The following is a 27,684-nucleotide window of genomic DNA, read 5'->3' on the forward strand; positions in this document are numbered from 1 at the left end:
TCAGAGGTGAATTCAGCCATTAATTGTCATATATTCATAAAATGTATGTAAATTGTTGTTTTTTCTCTTGCTGGTTTTAAGATATGCTCTTTGTCTTTGGCTTTTAACAGTCTGAGTGTCACATGGGCTTCTATTGGCATGGGCTTCTGGGTGTTCATTCTGCTTGGTGTTTGTCTTTTCGTGTCTGAAAACTTAAATCTGAGGAATCTCTGGCCATTATTTCTCAAATATTTTCTCTGCCCTAGTCTTTTTTGTCCCCTCCTTTTGGTAATCCTATCACACATATGTACTTCTTACTGTTTGATACTACCTAACTGATCTCTGAGGCTCGGTTCATTTTTTTTTTTTTCAATCTTTTTCTCTCCTCTCCTCTGTTCTTCACCTTAGATACTTTCTGTTGGTCTATTTTCAAGTTCACATATTCTTTCCTCTGTCATGTGCATGTCCAATGGCTGTAAGCTCGTTCAGTTAATTTTTTTTAATTTCTGATATTATGTTTTTCAGTTTTAGAATTTCCATCTTCTTCTTCTTTTATGATTTTCCCGTTTCTGCTGAGACTTCCCATTTCTCTGACGACAGCTTCCTACATTGAAAATATGTTTTGTTTTACATAATTGAGGATAATTTTAGCAGTTTATTAAAATCCTTGTCTGTTAGTTCTAGCATCTTTTTCCTTTCAGGATTAGAATATATGAACTTTTATTGTGGGACTGTGTTTATTTTTCTTGGTTCTTCTTATGCTGGGTAATTTTGAGTTGCATCCTGGATATAATGAATATCAAATTTTGGAGACTTTGGGATCTGTTATTTCCCACTGCTGAGTGTTGTTTCCTTTGTTTTATGGGTCATTTTCCTGGCTGGGATTGAATTCCAAACTCTGTTCCCATGCAGTAGTTCCTTACTTTGTTCAGATCTTTTATCTTCAGCTGGGCTGATTTGAGTCTATTTTGCATTTGTGTGATTCAGGGGCCAGTTAGAGATGTAGATATTCAGAGTTGGGGATTCAGAGTTTAAGGTTTTTTCCCTTGTTGGATTCACTCACTTGCTTCAGAAAAGTAGTTTTTGGTTTGTTCATTTTTAGATTCTGCTCCATCACTTTCAGATCTTATCATCTGAAGAACTCCCTCCTTGCTTTGACTCCTGTTTTCAGACTGGGCCCCACAGTTTCCAGTGAGTACCTGTTGATGACTTGAGAGTTCTGTTCTGAAGACCATTAGTGACCCAACTGCCTTCCTTTGGTGTCTTCCTGCATGGATGCTGACACCACATGGGTGTGTGGCTATCAGCAGTTTGTCCCCATCCTTTCATATTTAGTCAAGTGATACCTCGTCTTCCAGTTTCGTTGTAGAGATTGTCAGTGGGTCTTTGGTTTTGTTATCCTCATTGATCTGTCTATTTTTAACAGAGGGCACTAGGTTGACTCAAAAACCATGCCTCTGTCCTCTTTCCAGAATCCGCCTCTTTTAGCATATTTAAGCTGATTATTTTTGGGTGCTTAAACTCTAGCCTCTGGTTTTTAGATCCATTTCTTAAATAAATGGCTGCTGCCTTTAGAACTAGACTTGTGGCTATTCATCTACTCTCTGTTTCTGGGTCAAAATGAAGTCACAGCAGCTTCTTTATTCTTTGATAAAGAAATCATTATCAAAACTCATAAATACAGGGCACAGGTGTGATGGTGCCTGCCTTTAAGCTTGGGAAGATGAAGTCAGAGGATCACTTGAGGCCAGGAGTTTGAGATTGCAGTAAGCAGTGACTGCATCACTGCACTCCAGCCTGGGCAACAGAGCAAGACCCTCTTTCTAAAAAGAAAAAAAACAACTTGTAAATATGGGAGCCTTCTCAACAATGACAATATGTGTATTGTGTTTTTTTTTTTTTTTTTATGCCACTGGGTTCATGCTTGCTCTTCAGTTGTTTGAATTAAATAATTTAATGTTTGGGGTAATACATAATCGGGATGAAACTTAAAAGCAAGGGAATGATAAATGAAAATCTTAGAGAGGGACTTATATCTCTGGCGAATGATGGGGATGAAATCAGAGGTAAGTACAGATGAAATACAGGAAATGTTCTATCTTTTAATCTGGGTGGTGGATAAATGGGTGTACATTATTATTACTTTTGAAAGTGTATACATAATTGTATGCCCTCTTTCGTATCATGAAGATGTCCTAAACAGTCTCTGGGACGCAATCTAAATTCAATGTCCTTGAGAGCTCCTCCTTGGGAGGTTACTGAGCAAGGTCAGAAGTGAGTCCTAAGAAAGAAGGGTTCACCCCAGTTTGGGCTTTGGCAGTGGTCGTGTAAGCCTAGGGAACTCTGACCAAAAATGTGGTCAGGGAGTGGGTTAATCTATGTTTTCTGCTTAAGTTCAACATGACCTGCCTCTAGCTGTTAGAAGTAGGTCAAAGCAGAAATTTTCTGTGGGAGTAAAATGAGTGTCCTTGGCTGTTTGAGGACACTGTGGAGGAGAGTAGGGACTTTATTGGCTCAAGAACAAATATCTGGGCCACACTTGCCGAGGCATTATGCCTTGGGTTAAAAGCACGGTCTGGGGTTCTTGGTGATGGCAACTTTTAGCAATTTGTCTCTTGAACCACATTGCTCTGACCTTGACTGATTGCCCTCCTTGCCTGAGACACAACTGGGTGTTCCTTCTCCTAGGAGAAAGGATACATCTATGAATGTTTAAATATGCCTTCATTTTTGATTTGTATGGATGTAGCATTCTACTTTGGGAGCATTGTTTTTCAGAGTTTTGAAGGCACTGCTTCATTGTTATCTTGTTTCCAGTGTTGCTTTGGAGAAGTTCAAAGCCATTTTGATTCTTGATCTTTCCTAAGTAATATAAAAAATTTAAAAATCTCTAGTAGTATGTACAGTCTTTTCTTTGTCCCAAGATTCTGACATTTCATGACAATGTGCATTGCTGTGTGTCTATTTTTACTTATTGTGGTGGGCTCATTTAATCTGCCATTATTTAAAAAGTTCGTAACTAATTTTGTTAATAGTTTTAACTCTTTTGGTTTTGCTATTGCCTTTTTCTGAAACTCCCTATATTATCCTGGATTTGTCATTTCTCTCTTATTTTGTCTTTGTCTTTTGCTGTACTTAGGGGAAATTTCTTCAATTGTATTTTCTAAACCTTCTATTGATTATTCCTGGGATTATGTTTTTAATCTACAAAAACTTTTTTCTTCTCTGTATGTTGTTTTTCTAATAGCACAACACTGTTCATTCATAGGTAGAATATCTTATCTTTCTGATATTAATAACAGGTTTTTTTTTTAAGACAAGTCTTTCTTCTTCCCTACAGGCTCTTTCTCTTCAAGTTGATTTTCTGCTCCTTCTGGTCTTTCTTACAGTTAAAGGCTTTCTTTAGATGGTTGGCCATCCTTCCCAGCCTACTCATGATTAAGGGTTGGATCTAAGTAGCTGACCTGAGCAGTTAGAGGGCCATTTACTGGGGACACTCCTGGTGTCACTGTCTTCAGACATTTCCTCTTTGACTAGTCAGATTCACAGAAGGAAAGAGAAAAAAAGAGGCTTCCGGTCTCCAGTCTGAAGGATAAGGATCTAGCTGCCAGGAGTTGGAGGGCAGGGGTTGGTCAGCTCTGCACTTAGAATTTACACTTCATATAGTCAGCAAATCTCCTTGGTTGGGTAGATTATCCTGGCTTTCCATTCTGTTTGGTCTCTGCCATTCTGGACACCCTCTGATGTCTTTCTCTCTTGGCAATAAACTTCAGATATGCTGAGTTGAGGAGAGGTGCTCTCTCAGGCATGTGAAGTAGGGGAGAAAATTTAGGGTTCTAATTGCTCTTAAACAGTTTTCAGCCAATCTCCCCCTTTTTAGCTCCCCCTTCTGCTCCTCACCTCTCATTCCAAAGCTGTCTGTTACTGCCATTTCTGTGCCTTTTGAGAAGCCTGAGATGCACATTAGTTGGTTCTTGGCTTTAGAATCAGTTTGTTCTTAGCACTGCTGCTGGCCTGGGATTTGACTTGCTCTGGTCTGCCAAGTCAACGGCCACTTGTCTATTGGCTTTCAAGCTTCCAAAAATTATGTTGCTTTGTGTTTTTTGCCTTGTCTCCTTTTCTTCTTGTCTTTGAAAAACCCTTTTACTGTAGTTTGGTGACATTTTAGGTGTATATGATTTAGATGATTGTCTTCACTTTGCAGTACTGACCCAGAACCTTTCTCTTACTTTTCCATGCCCAGCATCTTCTCAACCTTCACACCTTACTTAAATATTATCTCTTCTGAAAGGCCTTCCCGGCCCATCCTATGTCAAGAAGGCATTCCCTAACCACTTCTTAGTCTGTATTTTAGCCTCTTGTAATATCTTTATAGATCTTTAAAAAATATTTACTGTCTTTTTGTTCATTTTTTACACTTTCTCATATGCTGCATGACACCAAGGACTGTGGCTTTCTTGTACACTGTTACATCCCCAGCAACTGGCACATAGTTAACTACAATGAACGTGTACTGAATGTATGAAAGAACAGATTATACATGGACTGCATAAATTTTTTTTTTTTTTTTTTTTGAGACATAGTTTCGGTGTTGTCGCCCAGGCTGAAGTGCAGTGGTGTGATCTCAGCTCACTGCAACCTCCGCCTCCCAGGTTCAAGTGATTCTCCTTCCTCAGCCTCCAGAGTAACTGGGATTACAGGTGCTCGCCACCATGCCCAGCTATTGGGCTAATTTTGTATTTTTAAAAAATTACAGCTAATTTTTGTATTTTTTTTTTTTTTTTGAGATGGAGTTTCGCTCTTGTTACCCAGGCTGGAGTGCAATGGCGCGATCTCGGCTCACCGCAACCTCCGCCTCCTGGGTTCAGGCAATTCTCCTGCCTCAGCCTTCTGAGTAGCTGGGATTACAGGCATGCGCCACCATGCCCAGCTAATTTTTTGTATTTTTAATAGAGATGAGATTTCACCATGTTGGCCAGGATGGTCTCAATCTCTTGACCTCGTGATCTGCCCACCTTGGCCTCCCAAAGTGCTGGGATTACAGGTGCGAGCCACCATGCCTAGCCGAATTTTTAAAATTGGTAACTTCTTTCTGAGTTTTTCTCATCTGTGAAAAATTAGAGCAGGGAAATAAAATAGCACTTACCTCATAGACTTGTTGTGAGGCTTAGAGAGTTAAAAGGATAAAGTGCTTAGAACAGTGCCTGGCACATGGGGAACACTATAAAAATACTGTTATAGTTTTATGAGTCTTAAAAACAGTCTTCAGAGAGTTATAATTTTATATTTAATTGTTCAGTTTTTTTCAAGTTAAATAAAAAAATTGCTGTATGATGGGCTGAATTATTCTTCTGAATTGTGTAGTACGTTCTGAATCAAAGTACATCTGAATTTTGAGTACAGGTTGATCATGAATGGCAACTTGAATTTTAGCACTGTCATGGAAGAGAATTGTGCTTCCACATGGAAGTAGGATCCCAAATATTTCCCAGAGGTTTTCTACATAGCCAGACATTTAAGGACAGTGCTGGCTACGATGAATCTTCTTGTTTAGGCAATTCTGGGTTATCTCTGTCTTCTTAGGGAGTAGAATTTATTTTCAGTGCAATCATTTTGTTTTGAAGTTGAGCCACATTGATTGGATAGATGGCCAATAACTAGAGATATGTCTTGAGAATTGCATTTAGTGGTAGAAACTTAAAGAATGATTCATAGTCATCAGCCTTTGTTTATCCCTGAAATTATTTAATTTTCACCAAATAATTCCTCAGTTACTCAAAAGTCTATGATTTTTTAAATAGAGAGCTCAGTGAAGTTTTGTAATGAGAGATTAAATAATTTTCTAGTTTTCATTTGCTGAATCCATATGTCTAAATTTATACTTTCTTGAAAAGATAGTAATGCTCGTTTCTGTCCTCCCCTTGCAGTTTTGAGTACAATAAGCACAATATTCAGATTTCTTATCTCGTCATTTAGAAAGTCCAAGCTCGTCAGTCACTCTTTCAATAGGGTAGGAAGTACTTAAACTTTGGACTGAGATTCTCTAATTTCAAAATCTTGATCTGAGGAAGCTGCTCAATAAACTTTGAAAAGTAAGTTTTTATAACCCAACCCAGTTGCATAAAAATAGAACAGATTTCCACATTCTATTTCAAATTATTATGTATCCAACATTCAACTTAAGGAAAATTGACTGCCTGTATCAATTTCTTCATCACACTGTGAAATGAATCTGACTTTCAAAGTTTCTAGTACAAGCTCTCTTGACCAATAGTGCAATAGAAACTGGAAAAGAAACCTCCTTTTTTGAGGAGGAATAGATGGTTTGAGGGGAATAAATTGTTGTTTTCCTTTTATTTATTGCAGATGTCCTGTCTCTGGAACACTTGAAGCATTTCCATGTTTAGACTTTTTAAATCTTTTTTTTTTTTTTTTTGAGTCACAGTCTCACTTTGTCACCCAAGCTGGGGTGTAGTGGTGCCATCATGGTTCACAGCCTCGATCTGCTGGGCTCAAGCCGCCCTCCCACCTCAATCTCCTAGGTAGCTGGGACTACAGGTATCATCTCCACACTTGGCTATTAAAGCATTTTCTTTGTTGAAATGGGGTCTCACTATGTTGCCAAGGCTGGTCTTGAACTCCCGAGCTCAAGCAATCCTCCTACCTCAGCCTCCCAAAGTGCTGGGATTACAGGCATGTGCCATCATATCTGGCCTAGACTTTTTTCAATTGACAGGTGTTAGGTCTTACTAATTCATGTATGAAAGCTAACTAGATGATTTTATGTATGTGTGTATAGAGGGATGTGTGTGTGTGTGTGTGTGTGTATACATAATTAGTGTGCTAAAATGTGTAGTGGGGGTCACAGCTGGTTCAAGTGTTTCTCTTTATAGGTGACATATCAGAAAATGGCTCTATCATTTACCCCTACGTGATCTTGGGCAGGTTACTTAACCTCTCTCAGCCTCAGTTTTTTCATTGGTAATGTGGGAATAATAGCAATACAACTATTATTTTTATGTTTACCAGCATATAGTAAACACCCAGAATTTAGAATCATTATTGTGATTATTGTGACCTTCTAGAGGTGAGGAGTTTGTCTTATTTATGTTGATATACCAAAGTGCCTCATTAATTAATATCTGATGAATGAATAAGATCACTGATATCTTTACTTTCAATTTGCTGCTTAACTTGTTGCTAATGTCTAAAATTCCCAGACTGGACACTTTGCTTTTCACATATTAAATGCTAAAAAATTTAATTGAATACTGTATGTGGAGTACTTGAAAAATGTAGATGGCTGTACAAATGTAATGGATGATGGTGATGATATTGACAATAATGAGGATGATAGTGTTGGAGTCACTTACCAAAGAACAGGAATATTCTTTGCTGACTTCCCCTGTCTGCTGAAAGTGCCAGGTAACATTTGCTACCTGGAACCAAAACTGGCTGAAGACTATGTATGTAAGTATGCAAATATTTGGAAGAGCTTAACAATGCCATTTGTGACATCTGACATCCTTTGAACTGTTCAGCCTCTCTACCTGTGTATCCTCTTCCACAGCCCTTCATTTGTGTCTTTTATGAGGTTTTGCTTTCCGTTAAAGAAGATGACCTTCCTCAAAGGAGGGGATCATTCTTTGATCAAGGATTTACAAAGAACTCTGCTTGTCTACTACAACTGCCAAACAGAGCATTGTTGCTTTGTTCTCCCTACATCTCCATTTCTGAATATACCTTTTTTATTAGCTGCATTTGTCTTTTATTCTTTACAAGATAAGTCTCTGAAGATAGAACTACATTTCAGTACCGTATGCAGGAGTAGAGTGTGTGTGTGCGCTTGTGCGCATGCACACGTGTCTATGTGTGTGTGTAGGGGGCTATGCTTGATTTTATTGATGACACAAGATCACTGGTATGTCTTACATCTTCTTTACTCCACAGGTTACACCATTTTAAGGGGCAGAGTATTAGACTGGGAAAGGGGAAGAAGAGAAACTCACCTGTAATGGCTAATTATAGTAGTAATTTATTATCTACTAGGCACCAGTCATTGTGCTAGGTAGTTTATATATGCAATATTTTAAAGTTCTTATGGCAACTCTGTGAGATAGATATGATTACCCTCATTTTATAGATTAGGAAATTGAGACTCAGAGAAGTGCATGACTTTATCCATGTTCTCATAGTAAATAGAGGAGCTAGAATTCAAATAACCCCTGGATTTGGATTCTTGGTACCTCTGTTTTAGTTTGTTTTTCTCATCAGTAAAATGGATTGCTTTTGTGTGTGTGTGTGTGTGTGTGTGTGTGTTTGTGTGTGTGTGTATAAAGCTCTAATTGTTGAGATGAGGTAAGGAAGAGGGTTGAGGTGACTCTTGTAGGAGTTGCAGAAAATTACAGATGTATGATGAAGTGAATGATGAAAGGCTTGGAAAAGCTGGAATATGTGGCTAGAAATGGAAACTAAGAAACCCCAAAGCCCATATTCTCAGTGTTTCTGTGGTTTTCCTAAGGAGCCTGGTGAGTGCAGTGATAGTTGTTAATCCGGGAATGAGGGAGGGGAGCTTATGGAATTTGGAAAATACCCCTCAAATCTTGTTTGGCTCCTGATAGTAAAGGATTTATTTATTAATGTTATTGAGTATGATAATAGTATGTGATTATGTTGTTAGTGTTTTTATTAGTGAGAGATTATATGAAAATATTGATAAGTTAAATAATGTGATGAATAGGATATACTTTAAATACTCAAGAATAAATAGAAAGAGTGGAAGGGGACAATGGTGACTATTGAAGGTAGATGACGAGTGTCTGCCAATGGGTAGCCTGGACACCTTCTACCCTCAGGGCCTCTTCTCTGTGGTTCTAATCCAACAGAGAAAGGGAATCTAACTCATTCTGAATAGAATAGGGCCAATGTTAGCTATGCTAAGCCCTGTATTTTTTCTACTCCTCCTCCTAAGATTATTTTTCCCAAAAGTTCCTTAGGTATGTGCCTCTATGAAGGGTGTTTCACTTTCCTGCACCTAGAGGTACATAGCTCTAATCTTAGTCAAGACTGACTCAGAGAATGAAAAATATTTATATGCCTCTGCTCTGAGTATTCTCTGAGATGATAAGGGTGAGAGTGGGGCACATATCATCCTATAACCATGAGGCCGTGCATGTTTTCTCGCAGTTAGTTCCTTAGAGTGGGGCTGTCTGTCTGCTCTTCTGACTCTTGGAATGGGTATTCTTTGATCTCACTCCATCGTTGAAGATATAATCCCATCCTTATTCCACTCTCAAGCTTTCAGCCAGACCAGCTCCATACCCCAAAATGGATGGTGGTGGATTTGGGGGATTCTGGAGGAAAGTGATACAAGTAGTTCTTGTGGTACAAATTGTTCTTCCTATGAGTAGTAGGAAGAGGAGGTAGTGAAAACTTTAGTGTTATATCCAAGAATCAAAACTAGCCCATGAAAGGAAAATAAATTCTAAACTGCTCCATTGTACCAAGAGTCATGTGGCAATTCATTCATTCTTTCATTCACTCATTTGTTCATTTCTTCATTCAGTCATTCAGCAAACATTTAGGACCAGACACTTATTAAATGCTGGGTATACTAAATTAGAGAGACCATTTCTGATCTCAAGGTTCTGATAGCCTAGTGGAGGAGACAGCCATTGAGTTAATAATTGTAGCCTGTGTTGATAAATGCCATCCATGATAGAGGGAAGTCTTGTGTGCTATGAATGTACTGAGGAGATGCATGTAATTCAGTTTGTAGGGAAGGTTAGTTATCTACAGGGGAAATGGGCATAGCTGAGCTTTAAAGAATTTTTGGGGGCCGGGCGCGGTGGCTCATGCCTGTAATCCCAGCACTTTGGGAGGCCGAGGCGGGTGGATCACGAGGTCAAGAGATCGAGACCATCCTCGTCAACATGGTGAAACCCCGTCTCTACTAAAAATACAAAAAATTAGCTGGGCATGGTGGCACGTGCCTGTAATCACAGCCACTCAGGAGTCTGAGGCAGGAGAATTGCCTGAACCCAGGAGGCGGAGGTTGCAGTGAGCCGAGATCACGCCATTGCACTCCAGCCTGGGTAACAAGAGCGAAACTCCGTTCCAAAAAAAAAAAAAAAAAAAGAATTTTTGGGATTTAGCCAAAGAAGTGTGGATTGCATTCCTGTAGTAGAGAATGTGTCTAGAACCATGGAAGAATAGCAGCGTCATGAGTTAGAGTTTTGCAAGTCAGTATGACTGAAGTGTGTGACACAAGGAAAAGAGGCAGAAGGTGAAACCCGACAGGTGAGTAGGGAGCTCTTCATGCAGGGCTCGATATGCTAAGTTAATTATTTGGATTTCAATCAGCAGAAAATGAGGAAGATTTGAATTTGAGAAAGATCATACTGGGTGTCATGTGCAAAAAGGATCAAAAGGGAATCAGTCTGGACATCACAGCAATTAATCTAGGAAAAAGATTATACAAGCTTGAATTAAGGCGATGTCAATGTGGACGGAGAAGAGAATAGACCCTTGAGCTGATTTCTAGATCGAACCAATAGTGCCGATAAGTAGAATCTAGTCGACATGAAAGACACAAAAATAGTGAGTAAAGACAGATAGGCAGTGGCAGGTAATTGAGGAAGATGTCGGTTTCCTTATTGATCCACTAATCAAGAGAAAAAATTAAAAAGGTATCAGGCATAATTTTTACTTAAATCATTGTGGTGAACAGTTATAGCAATGCACATTTGTGAAACATGTCCAAATCCTCTTTATTTATGTCTATCATTTCTTAATGACAGTTTAGAATGAAAAGAAGATGAATGGCTTAAAAGGGAGCAATGACAGAAAATCATCTTTAAAGTCTTAGACTTTATGTTATGCAAGAAGAAACCAATAAAAATGGAATATACTATCAAATCTACAATTTGATATATGATCAAATCTACATATACTATCAAATCTACAATTTTAATAACTAGCACTGCCAAAGAATGTGGGGAAAATGTTACTTTAATTTCTCATTTAGCAAAAACAGAACAGAGCAAACAAATAACTCCTGAGGCTCATACATATTAAATGATTTGCTTTCTGAAGTCACACATAGCTGTAGGTGGGAACTCACATTCCTTCCCGGGGATCTCTGCAGGGCATTGTGGTAACACCATGACTCAACATGTTTGGCGTCCAAGTAATTAAAAATAAAGTTGGAGTAGCCAATTTGCAGGAAAAAAAATGAGTACTGCAAATGATAATGAAGAACCTATAAAATGTTGGGGGGTTCCACTGGAATGAGAGGTGGAAGGAAATAAATCATGAAAAAGAGTACTGCATTATTTGTATGTTATACAAGCAGATTTCATCTTGAAATTACTTATTTGTGTAAATGATATTAGAATTTTAAACAAGTTATTTAGGGAATATCAGTAGGACTACAGATAATTGACATTTAAACTTTCAATTCATGTCAATCCCTGTGCTGCTGTTGACCATCTGCTATGTACCTAGCATTGTGACAAGTCCCAAGGGTGTACAAATGAAGTATAAGATGATTTTGTCTCCAAGGATCTTAAAGTGTTATTAGGGAAACTAGATTTGCAAACATGAAACTAATTTAGAACCATCTAGAATAGTTTATAATCAGTGAAATATTTATATAATGAAGTGCAAGAATTTTGGAAGCAGATAACCATGCTCTGGGTAGTCAGAAAAAGGAGGTATTGATAATGTTTAGAGTCAATTAGAAGGCGTCATTCAAGGCTGCAGTGCAGTGGTGCAACTTCTGCCTCCTGGGTTCAAGCAATCCTCCTGCTTCAGCCTCCCTAGTAGCTGGGATTACAGGTGTGTGCCACCACGCCTGGCTAACTTGTATTTTTAGTAGAGACAGGGTTTCATCATGTCCAGGCTGGTCTCAAATTCTTGACCTCGGCCTCCGAAAGTGCTGGGATTACAGGCATGAGCCACTGCACCCGGCCGATGTAACTTTTAAGATGGGCCTTGAAGAGTGAAAGGCATCTGATTTTTCAAGAAGTAAAGGGCAGAACTAGTGAAATAAACATGTTTTGTTTTGAGTTTTCTAAGAAATAAATAACTAGTCTAATATTCTAAATAGTCTAATATTTTGTTTGCTCACTGCAGTATTACTTAATGAAATATCGGAAATAACCTAAATGCCGAACAACAGAATAGGGGAAGTGTCCGTATTTCATGCTAAATCTGTATCACTGAATATTATTAAACCAGTAAAAGTAATTAAAGAACAATGTGGTGTGGTGGAAAAGGATGGCTTACAGCCTGTTAAACTATCAGTTCTATATTTATTAGCTTTGTGCCTTTGGAAAAGTCACTTACTGTTTTTGAGCTTTGGCTTATTCAACTTTTAATGGTAACAATAGTGACCACCTTGCAAAGTTATTGCCAGGATTAAAAATAAGTATATAGAGCAACTAGTCCATGATGGATACTCAAGAGATGTTATTCACACTTAATAATGTATATACTCTGCTGGTATATAAACAGGTACTGTCTTTCTGAAGGACGATTTCTTAATTCTTACCAAGCTTTAAAAAGGAGTGCTTTCTGTATGACTCAGCAATTCCATAACTAAAAATTTATTCTAAGGAAATAATTAAAGATGTGTGCACATAGAATATTTAAAAGGATATTCTGGTCACACGCAGCAGCTCACTCCTGTAATCCTAGCACTTGGGAGGCCAAGGTGGGAAGATCCCTTCAGCCCAGCTGTTTGAGACCAGCCTGAGTAGTATAGTGAGCAAAGTTTAAGACTTTCTCTCTATAAAAATAATAAAAGAAAAGAATATTCTCTGCAGCATTGAATAGAATAGTGAAAAACACCCCAAAATCTCAGAAATAGATTATTGGTAAAGTAAATTATGATTCTCTTACAGAAAGGAAATTATAAAACCGTTAAAATGATGATATAGAAGTCCATAGAAAGTGAGGAAAACAGATCCTAAAACTATACAGAGTTTAATCCCATTTTTGTAAATGTATATTTATGCAGAGAAAATTTTCTAGAAGGATAACATGCCAAAATGTTAACACAGTTGTTTCGACGTAGTGGGCCCTTTAGATGATTTTTATCTTCTTCCTGTTGCTTACCTGAATTTTTTGCTTTTATGATAATGAGTACAGCTAAATAAATTTTTCAAAAATAGGGATGGATCTCTATTAAAAATATTTAGTGACAAAGGAAAATGCTTAAGACTTAAAGAAGAAGGCCGGGCGTGGTGGCTCACGCCTGTAATCCAAGCACTTTGGAGGTCAAGGTGGGCGGATCACCTGAGGTTGGGAGTTCAAGACAAGCCTGAACAACATGGAGAAACCCGGTCTTTAAAAAAAATAAATAAATAAATAAATAAATAAATAAAAATAAAAACATGGCTACAAACAGGTATAGTGTCTCATGCCTGTATTCCCAGCACTTTGGGAAGCTGAGACGTGCGGATCACTTGAGACCAGGAGTTCGAGACCAGCCTGGCCAATATGGTGAAACCCCGGCTCTACTAAAAATACAAAATTAGCCAGGCATGGTGGCCAGTGCCTGTAATCCCAGCTACTGGGGGGCTGAGGCAGAAGAATCACATGAGCCTGGGAGGCGGAAGTTGCAGTGAGTGGAGATCAGGCACCCCAGCCAGGGAGACAAAGCAAGACTCTCTCTCTCAAAAAAAAAAAAATAAATAAACAAATAAAATAAATAAATAAATAAATAAACCACAACAGTGCTGGCTATTGTGTCATGACATTAGGTTGGAAGATAGACAGGGACTTTGACCACACTAAGGAGGATTTGGGATTTTGTCCTGAAGACAGTGGGCAGCCCCTGAAGGACTCTGAGCAGGGGTTACTGTTTATGACAGTATGAAGCAATTTATAATTTAAAAAGATCTCTTTGGCTGCTCTGAGGAGAAAGAAGTGGAAAGAGGCAAGAAGAAATCTGGGAACTGTGTCAGGAGGCTGTTAGACTTGATCAGGAGATGCTGCTGCTGAGTAATGACAGTGAGGATAAAGAACAGAAGACAGTTGGGAGATGTATTTGATAGGATTTAGTGATGGGATTTAGTGATTAATAGGACTTAGCGATGGATTGGATTAAAGGAGTGAGGTACAAGGGGAATAGGGACTGTCAAGGATGAGTTTTAGAATGCTTTGCTTGAGTGACTTGGTGGATTACACAGATGGTGGAGTAGGTTTCTTTCCTGGGGGAAGGGAGATCTAAGAGTCAGTGTTGGACATGTTTTCTTTGAGGTGTTTATAAGATTACCAAGTAGAGAAATTGAATTGATGAGGCCTGTTATTCACAAGAGCTACCCATCTGGGATGGAGAGAGACCTTTCAGAGCAGTTGGCCCCTAGACGATTCTGACAGCCCTGTGGGTGGATGGGATTGCCTCTGGGGAGAATATCAAGAGAGAGGAACAGAGAGTCTAGGACTGAGCTCTGATGAATTCCAACATTTAGACATCATGCAATAGGGGAAGTGGCAAAGCACTTGAAGAAGGATACACTCCAGGGAGGAAGACCAGGGGGATGTGGGGTCTGGGACGCCAAGGGGAGAGAATCTCAAGAAGGAGGGAGGGAGGGAGGGATTGACTGTACGGAATGCCCTGAAAGGCCTAGAAAAATGATAATCAGAAAGTACCCAATGGCTTGGCAATCTGAAGGCTCTAGATGACTGTGGGAAATGGACTCAGTGCAGTGGTGGATGTGGGAGCCAAACTGGAGTGAGTGGAAGGAGGAATAGGAAGTGACAGAGAGAGGAGAATGTGTGTATAACTCTTTTTTTCCTCTGCCTTTCTTTTTTTTTTTTTTTTGTTATTATACTTTAAGTTCTGGGGTACATGTGTAGAACATGCAGGTTTGTTACATAGGTATACACGTGCCGTCGCTGGAGGGGAATGGAAAAGCAGGAGAGAGGTTTTTGTTTTCTGTCGACAAGGGAGGTTCTACAATTTGTTTGACTACTGGTAGGAATGATTTAGCAAAGGGGAAGAGATTAATTACATAGAAGACACACTGATAGATGGAGAGCCCTAGTGAGTGATAGGATTGGTGTGGATTGGTGTTTGACAGGACGAGATGCTAGTAGGTTTTTGATATCTACTATTTAGTATATGTGGAGTGTATACCAGACACTGTGCAAAGTATCCACTCACACAGTAATCACAATAGCACAATAATCACAGTAGCCCTATGAAGTTGATATAATTATCCCCATTTTACAGATGAGAAAACTGAGCTTAAGTGGAGATAGATCCAAGGTCTTAAGTCAGAACTGTTTGATTTCAAAGTTTATACTCTTAACTCTTACTGATAAGATTTCCTCTATGGTGGTGTATTAGTTTGCTCCAGATGCCATAGAAGTACCACAGACTGGGTGGCTAAAACAACAGAAATTTATTTTCTCACAGTTCTGGAGGCTGAAGTCTGAGATCGAGGTGTTGGCAGGTTTGGTTTCTCCTGAGGCCTCTCTCCTTGGCTTGCAGATGGTCGCCTTCTCTCTCTGTCCTCATGCGGCCTTTCCTCTGTGTTCCCACATTTCTGGTATCTCTTATGTGTCCTAATCTTCTCTTAAAAGGACACCAGTCAGATTGGATTAGGGTCCACCACCAAAACTGCCTCATTTTAACTTAATCACCCTTTTAAAGGCCTTATCTCCAGGTACAGTCACATTTTGAGGTTAAGGTTTCAACATATGAATTCTAAGGGGCACAAAATTCAGTCCGTAACAGATGGCTTTTTAAAGTATAAGGAAAGAGGTGTCCCTGGGGGAAGTTTTGAAGACGGTGTAACTATAATTGAAGAGTGTAGAAGAAGGAGCTTACTAGAGAAAGGTAGCCTTAGGGTCAGTTGAGGTTGAAGATAATTCATGTATATCTATCGGGCCCAATTATTGGAGTCTCTGCAGCAGCAGTCAGGTATGTGTGTGAAGTAAAGAGGAAGTCTTTGCTTTGATGAGGCAGCTAGATGCTCACATGAACTTATTAACCAGCCAAATGACCACCTCTCGTGCACAAAATTGAACTGTAAATGAGTTTTGTTCACATCCTTGGCACAATTACAAATTACTTTTGTCAGAGACCTTTTTTGCTGCTCTCAAGTCGTTGAAAATGTGGAAGTTAAATCTATGACTGCTAAGATTTTGTTGCATTCACCAATGCACAAATTGGCTTGAACATTTTTTTCAATCTGTTCTGTAAATGGTCTTTCATTACTTACCACTCTCTTCCTCTTTCTCTATCCTACTTTCTTTCTTCCTTTTTTTTTCCATCTTCACTTATCAATAATTTATTGAGTACCTACTAGGTGTCTGGCACTAAGGATGAAGAGTCCACATCTATTGTATGTCTATATGCAGATATATATGTGTATTGTGTACATATATATACAGATATGTATAACTTTCTATATATCCAAAAGACCTGAGCGATAAAACGCTGTTATTAAAGTATTAATTCATGTGTTCATTTAATCCTATGAATATATTGAGTCCCTACTAAGTGTCAGACAGTTTGTTACGATTGGGATAGAGCCGTGAGTGATGTACAGTTTCTGCCCTTAAGATATTTACAAACTGGTATAGAAAAATAAACAGGTAAGTACACAGAGACAATGCAGTGTGACTTTTGTAAAATGTTAAAAGATCTCAAAGAAAAAAGTGACTCTTGTCTCTGCTTTGCTGTGCATATTTGGATACCTGTGGGAAAGAGCTATTGCTGCATTTTAATGAAACTATAAAAGGAACATTCATTCATTTCACAAACATTTTGCTTGTAATTGTTGTGTAGTGATGGTTTTATAGCTCTTGAATTATGAGCAAGCCATTGAGTTGGGGGATTTATGACATTTTTCCTCATTTGAACTTATTGTCCACACCCTGTGCTGTCATTGACTCCTTTTCTTAGGTGGTGGAATGATTAATGGTATTCCTGAAATACTCCACAGAAACCTGCTGAATATTAAAACTTGAGAAAAGTCACAGTAATGAAGCATTACTGTGACAGTGGGTGAACAGACAGCTTGTGCTGGCCTAGCATATATGTCAGATATTTGGAACTTGGAACTATGCATTGATATAGGGATTTTCTTGTAATATGATTTTAAAAGTATAATGAATAGCAGATCAAAAAACACTGAGAAGGAAATGGATTTTTGTAGATTATGCAATTGAAGCATTTTCAAGCATCACCTATTTATACTTTATCTCAGGAAAAAAAGTTATTTGCAACCAAATACTTATGGAGTTAATTGAGATAAAGTTTGTAAACTTGTTGCTTTCTTTGGAGCTCATGTGTTACACAAACTCAAGGTGTTATTAATGTGCAATCTAGACTTATTTCTTTGGGAAAATGCTAACCATATTATGGAAATAGTTCAGTTAGTGGATGAGAGAAAAGGCAAATCTGATAAATGGTCTAGGTAGGATTTAGAATCAGTGATTAACCTGATAACTGCTGGAAATTGCTTTGATGTCAAGCAATGGACGTTCACATTCATGTCCATGTCTCATTCATGTGAACGTCATTTCAGAATCATATTCTAGAGTATGTCATAGTGGAAAGATCACTGGATTGGGATCAGGAAATCTAAGCACTACTCTGGCTCTGCCATTGACCGCCTCTGTGCCTCATTTTCCCCTTCTTTAAAAGGAAGTGGTTATGGGAAGAGGTCTCTAAAGTCCTTCCAGTTCTGATATTTTATTGCTCTGTGCTTCTACGTCCCACATCTATCAAAAGTATTTTGACTTTAAGTTGCTTAAGCCAGCATTTCAGTTAGAATGCATCCAGGAGCTTATTTCCGTGGGCTATTGGGAACAGCAAGGCCTTGCTTCTCCAGGACTTGATATGTCTTCTGTTAACTGCTGACAGTGAGCCATACCACCTAAAAGGCTCCCTTGGTAGCCTTAAAGATTGAAAGGACAAATGGACAGTGTTGAGCACTCTGTGGAAGAGGAGACCAGAGAGACGTTGATCATCATGGCTCCTTGGGATTTGCAAAGAGGAATGACTAGAACGGGGCCCTTCACTACAGCCAGGTCAAAGGTCAGGTCAGGAATGTGGACAATGCTGGTGACTCCAGGTAGGTCTAGGAGGGTAAATAAATCTATTTAGTCCCTCCTGAATCTTGAGAAGATCTGGGCAGCCAAGCTCAGAAAACTATTAGGAAGTCTCCTAATTTATGAAATTCTTTGGAAGAAAAATGTGACACTTATTTTTTACATTTTTATTAGTGCACAATCATTGTATTCTTACTTAACATTCATCATGTTAATCTACTCTTAACATATTCTCACAATTAAAGCATTTACTAAACACGCTTTCATGATCACATGTTGAGTTAAAAACCTGACTTCAATTAATACCATTGTGCAATGGACTCCCTATATTTTAGGATTTTTTTGACTGTTGTTGAAAGACCTTTCAGTTTTCTACTTTGGCTTTAGTTAAGCAATATTAAATATAATTCTCTGGTGGCAGAGATTTATATCTATTATTATTTTGTTAATAACAAGCCAACTTGGGGTGATTAGAAAATGATTTGGAGTACTGCTTTTCTTAGCGATAAAAGCAAGCAATAGATAATTTGTGAATAGGATATTAAGCCAGAAAACTAAGAATAATTTTATGTGCTGAATACAATTAGAGGAAATTAAAAGTTTTTTTGTAATTGTTTCCATCGTGGAATTCTATTAAAAATTTACATGTTCCTTAAAATACTGATTAAATTCTTGTATGTAATCATTAAAAAAAAATGACTGTATGCCTAATACATATTACAAGATGATTCTTCATTTTCTTTTTCTTCTCCTTCTTCCTTTTTTTTTTTTTTTTTTTGCTTTTATCTAGTTGCTTCCAAGATCCGGTACTTGCAAGAATATCATAACCGGGTTCTCCACAACATTTATCCTGTACCATCAGGAACAGATATTGCAAACACATTGAAATACTTTTCTCAGACCTTGTTAAGGTAAGCTTTAAAATATCCTCTACTTTGAGAGAATTATTAGGTAGTACTGCTGAATTTATTGGGATCTAAATTTTTATTGAATTGCAAGTTTTAAAGGGCTTATGTTTTCTAGTGCTCTGCCAGAAGAGTCTGGACTCAGGTTTTCTGGGTGTATATAGCAAATTAGATCCCAGGCCCAGCTGAAAAAGATTGATTGCCGGGCTACTGCCTGCTTTCCTGTATTGAACATCTTTTCAGCGGATCTTCAAAATGATACAGTTCTATATTTGGCACTAATATAGAGTGGGATTAAAAAAAGCGCCTACATTGCTTAAAATTAAGAATTGAAAACATTTTTGGTCTAAAAGCAAATCAGAATTATGTGGCATTTTAGATTCATCATTAGTATTTGCTATTTCCCTAAGTGTAATATGCAGTGATCATAGTTATTTTTAATCTGTGTAACACTTCAAGTGTTCAACATGCTTTGCCTTGATATGAAATTCCGTGAAGGACTAGGAAAAAAAAATAGGACTCTTTTTCTCCTGTCTACTTTTACTGTGAGGTAGAGATAGGAGGGCCCTATTTGCTCCACATATCTTGATTAAGAAAACAGAGCACACAAAGATGAACTGTTCAAGTAAAGGCTCAGTTGTTTCGGGAAATAACATTGAAGAAGTCAGAAGAACACCTTGCGTTCCATTAAATTCGAAGATGTGATTTCTTCCATTACCACAGTCTTCTCACTTCACATCTGATTTTGGCAACACATAAATTGGCTTGATACTGTTTCTTTTAGCTGTACAGCAGCAAAAATTTTGCTAGACAGGTATTAGGAGAACACAAAGTTGGAAAGACAAGTGGCACTGGAGTTTCTAGCAGTTGAAGGCTTTGCCATGGGCATACTGAATGCTTTGTGGATGGAAGCTTCATGCGATCAAATCAGCTATGAATCTTCTGCAGTCCTCCTCTCTCTCTGTTCTTATTTTTTGAAATATCTTTCCTTCTTTAGAGTTCTTAGTGATCCTGTTCTATATTGAAGGGATTCTGCTTATCAGATTTGTACATTTCATACTTGCATGGTAAGGTTAGGACCTCTTATAGGATATTTTCCTTATTCTCAAATTGTAGTAGAATAATTAGCCCAATTTTCATAGTGATCATCAGATAAACTTATGAATCAAGGCATTCAATTCTATTTTCTTAAGTTCTCCTTTTGTCTTTGAGGTCCAAGTTCTTAATGGGAAACAGTTTCCATTATGACAAATTCTGCAAGTTTTCAAAGTAGAACACACTTTTCAGTAGGAAGTATGTTGAATTCCATGTGCCAGGAAACTGTAACATCCTTGGCACTTCACAGCTTGCTGCTTGGGTCTTAGTAATTGTGCCCAAAAGTTAAGGAATTTAAAATATTGAAAAGTTATGTTTGCAAGACATGAGGATTCCATTTTCTTGAGCAGTGGACCATTAGAATATGATCATAGGTAATAGCATTTTAGTGGTGAAACTGGTTTTAAGGTAGTTTGTTCAAGTGGCTTATTGGAGAATATTCTATGCAACTGAGCTGAGTTCATTTTCAAAGGGAGGCAACATCACCATCTACTGCTAATGGTAATAGTAACAATTACAATCATTATTACAGCAATACTATCTTATAAAATTAGTAATTATACATGCCAAACACTGTTCTAAGAACTTTAAATGTGTTATCTCATTTAATCCTTTATTATAAGTCTATGAGATGAGTGTACCATTATACCCATTTTACAGATAATAAAACTAAGGCAGAGTGGTTAAATACGTTGCTCACAGTTACTTATCTAATAAGTGTTCAGGATTTGACCCTGATTGACATCACATGTTCTCAACAATTATTCTATACTGCTTCTTCTTAGGACTATTATTTATCATATTACGGGGACACTTCTTTAAGTAAAAACTTGGCTTGGCCTTTGGGAATGCCAGCATTCATTATGAGTCCACAGACTAGTTTTGGCTCACTTGGAGATTAAAGGAAGTGCTTAGCACCAAGATTTGTCATCTTTTCAGAAGTTAAATAGAGCTGTACTGAGATAATGTGGACAGCATTTCAATTCCCAGATGTTTCAGTTCTATTTTGCACTTGGCGATTAGTTGTGGCTAGCAGGTCAGAGCAGAACTGATAGACTGTAGTGAACAGGACATACACACGGAGTGGGAGTAAGATAGCAAACACTGGGAAGGCAGCATGTCATGGGTTGGTCCAGGTTCAACTGCTGGGTTGAACCCAGATCATTTTCTTTTGCCTACCCCAGCTTTTTTTTTATTTTAAACTAGAAGTACAGAACCACTGATACATACATCCATAAGAACTGTATTTGTATTTCTTCGTTTTACTTATGTTTTAGAAAGTTCAAGACAGCTGGGCATGGTGGCTGGCATCTAATAATCCCAGCTACTTGGAAGGCTGAGTTGGCAGATTAAAGGGAGTGCTTAGCACCAAGATTTGTCATCTCTTCAGAATTTAAGTGGAGCTGTACTGAGATAATGTTAGTAGAGAACAGAAGTATCAAACTTGAAGTTTGAGACCAGATGGAAGGTTGAGATCAGCCTGGACACAAGTAAGACCCCATCTCTAAAAAAAAATTCTTTTAAAAATTAGCCAGGTGTGACGGCATGCACCTTTAGTCCAAGCCCCTTGGAGGCTGAGACAGGAGGATTGCTTGAGCCTAGGAGTTTGAAGTTGCAGTGAGCCTTGATTGCACCACTGTACTCAGCTTGGGTGATAGAGCGGGATCCTATCTCTTAAATAAATAAATAAATTCCAAGACAAATAAGATGGTCTAAGTATTTGGTGTCCAAGATTATTGGCAGTAAGACTTTCTACTACAAACAAGATTTTCTACTGCAAAATTATTGTATATTGTTTAATATCATTAAAGCATTTAATATGATCTCTATATTAAGAAGCACTTCTTGCTTTCAGAACTCAGGTTCTTGGGGAAAAAAACAAGAAGAAAGAATTAGAGATGATTTCTCACAAAGTAACTCTTTGTCTTTCTATTTGGATGTTCTCAATGAAGTTAAAATGATTATTTTTTGGTTAAATTATGCAACTTCAAATTTCAGCAGCTTCATCTGAGTCAGGGTTGTATTTTTGGAGCAATAGTTCGCTGGTATTTGTGCATGCATATAACTCTCACTGATTTCAGTAGAGCTTTGTATCTATTTCGAAAGGCAGAAATTAGCTTAGACATTTAACTTCAATTAATTTAATCCGTAGGAGGGGAGAGATTATATGTTACCATAGTTGACTATAAAATCAATTGAAGAGTCCACATATGTCCACTTAGCTCATAATTAGACTCAAATTAGTGTTCATGGACATTCCTTAAACTCTAAAAGTAGAAGGTGAGCCCTGTGTGTTATTCAGCTTGCTAGCCCTGGTGCCTGGAGTGATGTTTGACCTAGAGAAGGGGATCAGTAAGTGTTCGCTGAATTGAATTGACTTTAGTTCACATCTCATCCAGTGTTGGAATCCTTCTAGAGCATTTACTTAATCTAGTAGCGACCTGGGGTCTTACTAAAGTTACATCTGAGTGCCGAGTTGTACTCATTTTAATTTAGCAGATACCTAAGTTCGGTAGTGAGCACATATTTTACATACAACTTCATAGTTTAGTTTTTTGTTTGCTTTTAGCATTAGAAGCAACTACCAGAATCATCTAGTTTAATCCCCACTCACTGCTACATGGGAGAAAGTCTGTTCTTTTTATATTGGAAGCATTCTGTGGCCATATTTTCAACAGTGAAGGTCATTAAGAATCTTGCCTTTTATCTGGCAGGATACTTAAAGTAAAAGATCCTAGTCCTCTTCCTATGTCAAACACTGTTTTGGAATTTCTTCCCCCAGATCTCTCTTCTGGTGCTGTTCAGGCTGCTAGCATGTAAAATCTTTTAACAAAATCATTACATTTAGGGAAAACTGCTTGCTGCTATTTAAAAAACGCCTAATATGTTTTAAAAATGGATTCTAGACTCAGCATAATAATCTTAATTAAATTGTAATTTCCAATTGCTTAGGAAGAATATATGTATATATAGATGTATCCATCAAATTATTGGTTAAGTACATGGAGTAGCTTTAGAACACAGCATAATGAAGTAAATTTTGTTTAGTATATAGATTCAACGTAAATGTTAACATTCCTAATCTTATAGGAAGTTTATTTGACATACTAATTTTCTGTGCTATACATACCTCAGGGCAACTTCTCATCTTTCCTCACACCAACAGAGGCCTTCCTCTCCTGATTTTGAAAGTCAATGTTTGATAAAGAGAATCTCAGGAGGAAAAAGGAAAGGTGAAAAGCTGGCTGCTGGGTCAAACTCTTCTGAGCAGGGCATTCTTAATATTCATTTTGGTTGGGTCTGCAGAACTCTGGGAAATAATTTCAGGTGGGGAAAATGGTTTTATCAACTCCCAGGTTAGGCAGTTTGGTTGGGGAAATACTTTTATTTTTTTCTAAATAGACTTCACAAAACATCATAAAATCACAATGCATTGTACATTTTATTCATGAGCCCTTCTTAAGTTTTTCCACAAGTGAAAACATTTCCTTACATTGAGACATGAATGGTAATATAAAACTGGTTTCATGGATGACTCATTTTCAGCCATTTTTTTTCTCAACCTCACCGAATTCTCAAATCTAAAGGCAGTGAGAGAGAAGTTTTACTGTTTTCATGCTGACAGTCTTCCCTCCCTGCATGTATGAAGCTGTTGTTGCTATCATTTGGGAACTCCACGTATTCAGGAAGGGAAAAATATCAAAGTAGAGTCTCCAAAGTATTTGTTAGCTTACATTACACTTTGGAAAAATGCTAAGGTATATTTGAAAAAATAATGTGTTTATTTCCCCCACCAAGAAGTTTGATCAGAGCATTGCTCTCAATTTAAAGGATAGCATTAATTTATGGTATTCAGCTATTTTTATTTTCTAAGGCAAAATGTTGTTCTCCTTATACCACTTCTGTAAGATCCACATTTTGTAATTTTGAAACAATGCCGACAGTTGGCTAATTTAGGGCTGAAGTTTGGGAAATAATATATCTGACTTACAGCCATTGTGATTCTAGAGGAATTTTCAGTGGGATTAGACTCCTACAGGATTAAAACAGACTTTCAGTGACTGGGTTTATCAAGAATATAACATTAATAAAGGTGGTATTCTTAGGAGTAATTGAGTAATGTGAGAAAAGTATGAAGTCTGATGAACAATCTGATGGCATTTATAATAGATACAGTCAAGTGGTAACTGGAATGTTGATATTATCCCATTGTAAAGTATAAGCTTACAAAGTCAAATACATCACATACAAAAAAGGTAAATTAAATCCCTTTAAAGTACAAAAAATACACCAAATCTTAAGTTATTTATTGATAAGAAGTATTACATAAGTATTCTGAAATTATTTTTATTATTATCAATTGTTTCCCCCTGGACATTGGGTAACAGAAGACAAAGGAAATCGAGGTAAATTAGGCACATGGAAAATACAAAGCATGTAGTCATTTTTCTTACATTGTAACATATTTTGCACTAAGAGTAAATAAAAATAAATGCAAACTTGATATAGCAAGCATGCTTGACACTAACCAATTCTTCACATCACTGTAAAATTGTAAATGTAATAGCATTAACTAAGAGCTTAGTAATCTTTGATGCACATAGAGCAACTGTAAAACAAGGTTATTTTTATATAATGAAACATTTATAAACTGTTATCTACTTGGACTAACATATAAGTGTACTATATAAAAGCACTTTGCAAGTGCGCAGATATTATCATTCTAATGTATAGCTATTGTCTTTAATGCTAAATAGTATAAACTAATTTTACAAAACCTAAACAGTTGGCTAAGCAGTAATTTCTTTTACTTTTAAATTAACAACTTTTCTGCTTTATCGCTTTTACCAAAAGGTTTTTTATTTTAAAATTAAGGCTAAAAGAAAACCAATTTATTTTTAGAATTTATTTTTATTCCCATTAATTTTTTTAACTTTCTAAATTATCTTTCCTTTAGTTTTTAGTGAGTTTTGTTGAATAATAATGTAAGTAGCAGCAGTAATACATGAAATCTTACTGTATGACGTGCAGCTATATGACAGATACTGCTTGCTTAGTCCTTAGAATTTTGAAGGTAACTATTTAATAAAATGTTTCCTCCCCAACATGCAAAATTTAAAAAACACACATAAATAACCATTATCATTAGCTCACAAACATATGCTACGGACCATCAACTATATATTATTTTATAGCTTTTCCAATGTAGTTTAGCTAACATTTTAGAAATATGTATTATTTCTAAATTCATATGCCTGTTTAAACTTCATTATCTCAAATGATACTGACAGAATGTCATGAAACAGTATCATAATATACATATAGACATTATTTTGGTGCAATAAACATGTGATTTTTAAGACTTTCTTAATAAACACACATGTTTATTCTTTGCTGAAACATGTTTCTGCAAGTGCCATACCTATATTTTGCAAGTTCCTATTTACCTGATGAAGACAGTCTTGCTGAAAACGTCTTTTCCTTTGAAAGCTCCTTGTAATTAGGAATAAGAGCCCTTACTCATTAGACAAAGCCATTGTTTTTTCTTCCAGGAAACCTCTCCTTCACCAAATTGCTAAACTGTAAAACATGGGTTTGGCACTGAAACATGCATTTTTATATTTTTGCTCCTTACTAACCAGATAACACATGAGATGCAATGAAACTTCCACAAAGTAAACCTCGTATTATTGGTACCTCTGAGCACGATGCTATGTGACCAGTACTAGATTGGTAGACCCTGCTGGCGTGGCAATTGCATCTTATGTGGAATGTATCTGGTGTTTTATTATTTGTTTTAGAGTGTCATTTCAATGTAATGTGCTGTTCTTTGTGTCTTTGTTGTCTCTTTTTTTTCTTTGTCCCCCCAACAGCATTTTGTCCCGCACAGGGAAGAAGGAAAACCAAGATGCCTCCAATTTGACAGTGCCCATGACCATGTGTCTTTTTCCTGTGCCATTCCCACTCACCCCATCTCTAAGACCGCAGGTCAGTTCCATCAACCCTACTGTTACTCGCTCCCTCCTTTACAGCGTCCTGCGAGATGCTCCCTCAGAACGCGGCCCGCAAAGTCGTGATGCTCAGTTGTCAGACTACCCTTCTTTGGACTACCAAGGCCTCTACGTGACTTTGGTGACTCTCCTGGATCTAGTTCCTTTACTACAGCATGGCCAACACGGTAAGCACTTAGCTGAAACCTTTGGAAATGTACATGGATACTTATGAATGTATATGGTGCCGAGCAAGGGGCTTGGAGATGGTCGCTCTTGTAATCAATCACTTGAAAGGGCTTTGTGTGGCTAGAAACACTACACTGAAACTTCATTATGGTGCTTCCCATACTATCATTTTATACTGTTTTATTGCCAGAAGGATGTTATCCAAGTGGGGTATTCGGGGAGAATGGGCTGGAGAAAGGAGGAAGACGTATAACAAGAAATTTTCTCTTCTTTCTTGATCAGTTATCATGGGGACTCTTGTTGAAATTATGAGTGGGGAGATAAGATTTTAAAACTCATGCCCAGAAAATTAAGAAGTGGAACTTGAAGAACAGGCTATAATCCACTGACTAATTCTGTGATTTTTGAGGGAGCAAATCACAGAAATTCTCTAGGACTCATTTTTTCCTGTCTTTAAAGTAAGGAGGTTGGATGAGAAGTAGTCTCTAAGAACTCTTCCAAATGTAAATAACAGTCAATAGTTATTACAAAATGTTGTACCAAAATGTAGATATAGTATATAGTGGCACTGTATGCTGTATTCAGCGTATGGTATTAATGGTGCTATGTGCTGTTTGCAGTATGTGTGCAATGTATGATATTAGTGGCACTTAGAAGTTTAAGAGCCTGCTTATTTTCTTAACTCTTCCCCCTTTCTACTCTGTGTCCTTATTCAGTTTCATTATCTTGCTTGCTTACCAGCTTCTCCTAACCCATAAAAATGACAGAATCAAATGAAAAACAATGCAATAAGAAAAGAGATTTTTGCAGATAATGCACTTTAAAACAGTAGTTGTCTTAACTTCAAAGCTCTGCTCATTTGGTCCCTGGAAGTATGATCACCAAAGTTTCACTGTACAGAAAAATTGGAATTTTGGAAAATGAGTGGGTAGTGGGGGTTATTTTGTCTTTTAGTTATGGCTAACTCCCCTAAGAGAATTCTCGATGCTTTATTTCATACAACGTGTTCCTAATTTTAAAAGTTTAAAAATCTACTGAGATAAATGAAATAATGACTCTTGGACTTGTTTTTTCTTATATTTACAATTCTGTGTTATAGTGAATATAAAAGGTATAGAAATTCGTAAAGTTGCTTATTGTGTAACTCTGTAGCCATCTTAAGCCTAGCCACTTTCACTGTGATCCTCTGTCAGCTCCGAACTTAAATGTGAGGATTCTGAACATAAGACTGCCAGAGCTGACTATGGTGATGAGCTTGTCAGTGCTTCTCCTTTGTGACGACCGGTCCTGAACTCACTTGGGACCTACCTGGTCCTGGGTTTGGTCCAGTGTGTTAGGGGAGCTGCCCATTATCTTCAAAGCCCCTTGATTAAGATAAAGACATTAAATTTGGTAAATTGCAATCTGTATAATTGCCGTTAATGTGTAGGTTGTGACGATTTCAGGGGAGATGA

At 37.5% G+C, this 27,684-nt stretch overlaps 1 protein-coding gene across 15 annotated transcripts in view; it reads left to right on the plus strand.

The window, feature by feature from the left end:
- Nucleotides 1–27,684, plus strand: part of UNC79 (unc-79 homolog, NALCN channel complex subunit) — a 272,118-nt gene that overhangs the window by 21,676 nt on the left and 222,758 nt on the right. For 9 of the 15 annotated variants that reach the window (XM_012453154.3, XM_012453157.3, XM_012453159.3 and 6 more), the window contains exons 1-3: nt 14,617–18,074; nt 18,842–18,962; nt 25,925–26,229. In XM_012453154.3, the coding sequence (XP_012308577.2) occupies nt 17,918–18,074; nt 18,842–18,962; nt 25,925–26,229 (583 nt within the window). In that variant the 5' untranslated portion in view covers nt 14,617–17,917. Of the gene's footprint in view, nt 1–14,616; nt 18,075–18,841; nt 18,963–25,924; nt 26,230–27,684 lie in introns of those variants that run through there. The other 6 variants (XM_064375187.1, XM_021675722.2, XM_021675723.2 and 3 more) reach the window with 3 other exon arrangements.

Source organism: Aotus nancymaae, unplaced genomic scaffold, assembly GCF_030222135.1.
Source record: "Aotus nancymaae isolate 86718 unplaced genomic scaffold, 86718_ANA_hifiasm-v0.15.2.pri h1tg000011l, whole genome shotgun sequence".
In the NCBI taxonomy this organism is placed as follows: Eukaryota; Metazoa; Chordata; class Mammalia; order Primates; family Aotidae; genus Aotus; species Aotus nancymaae.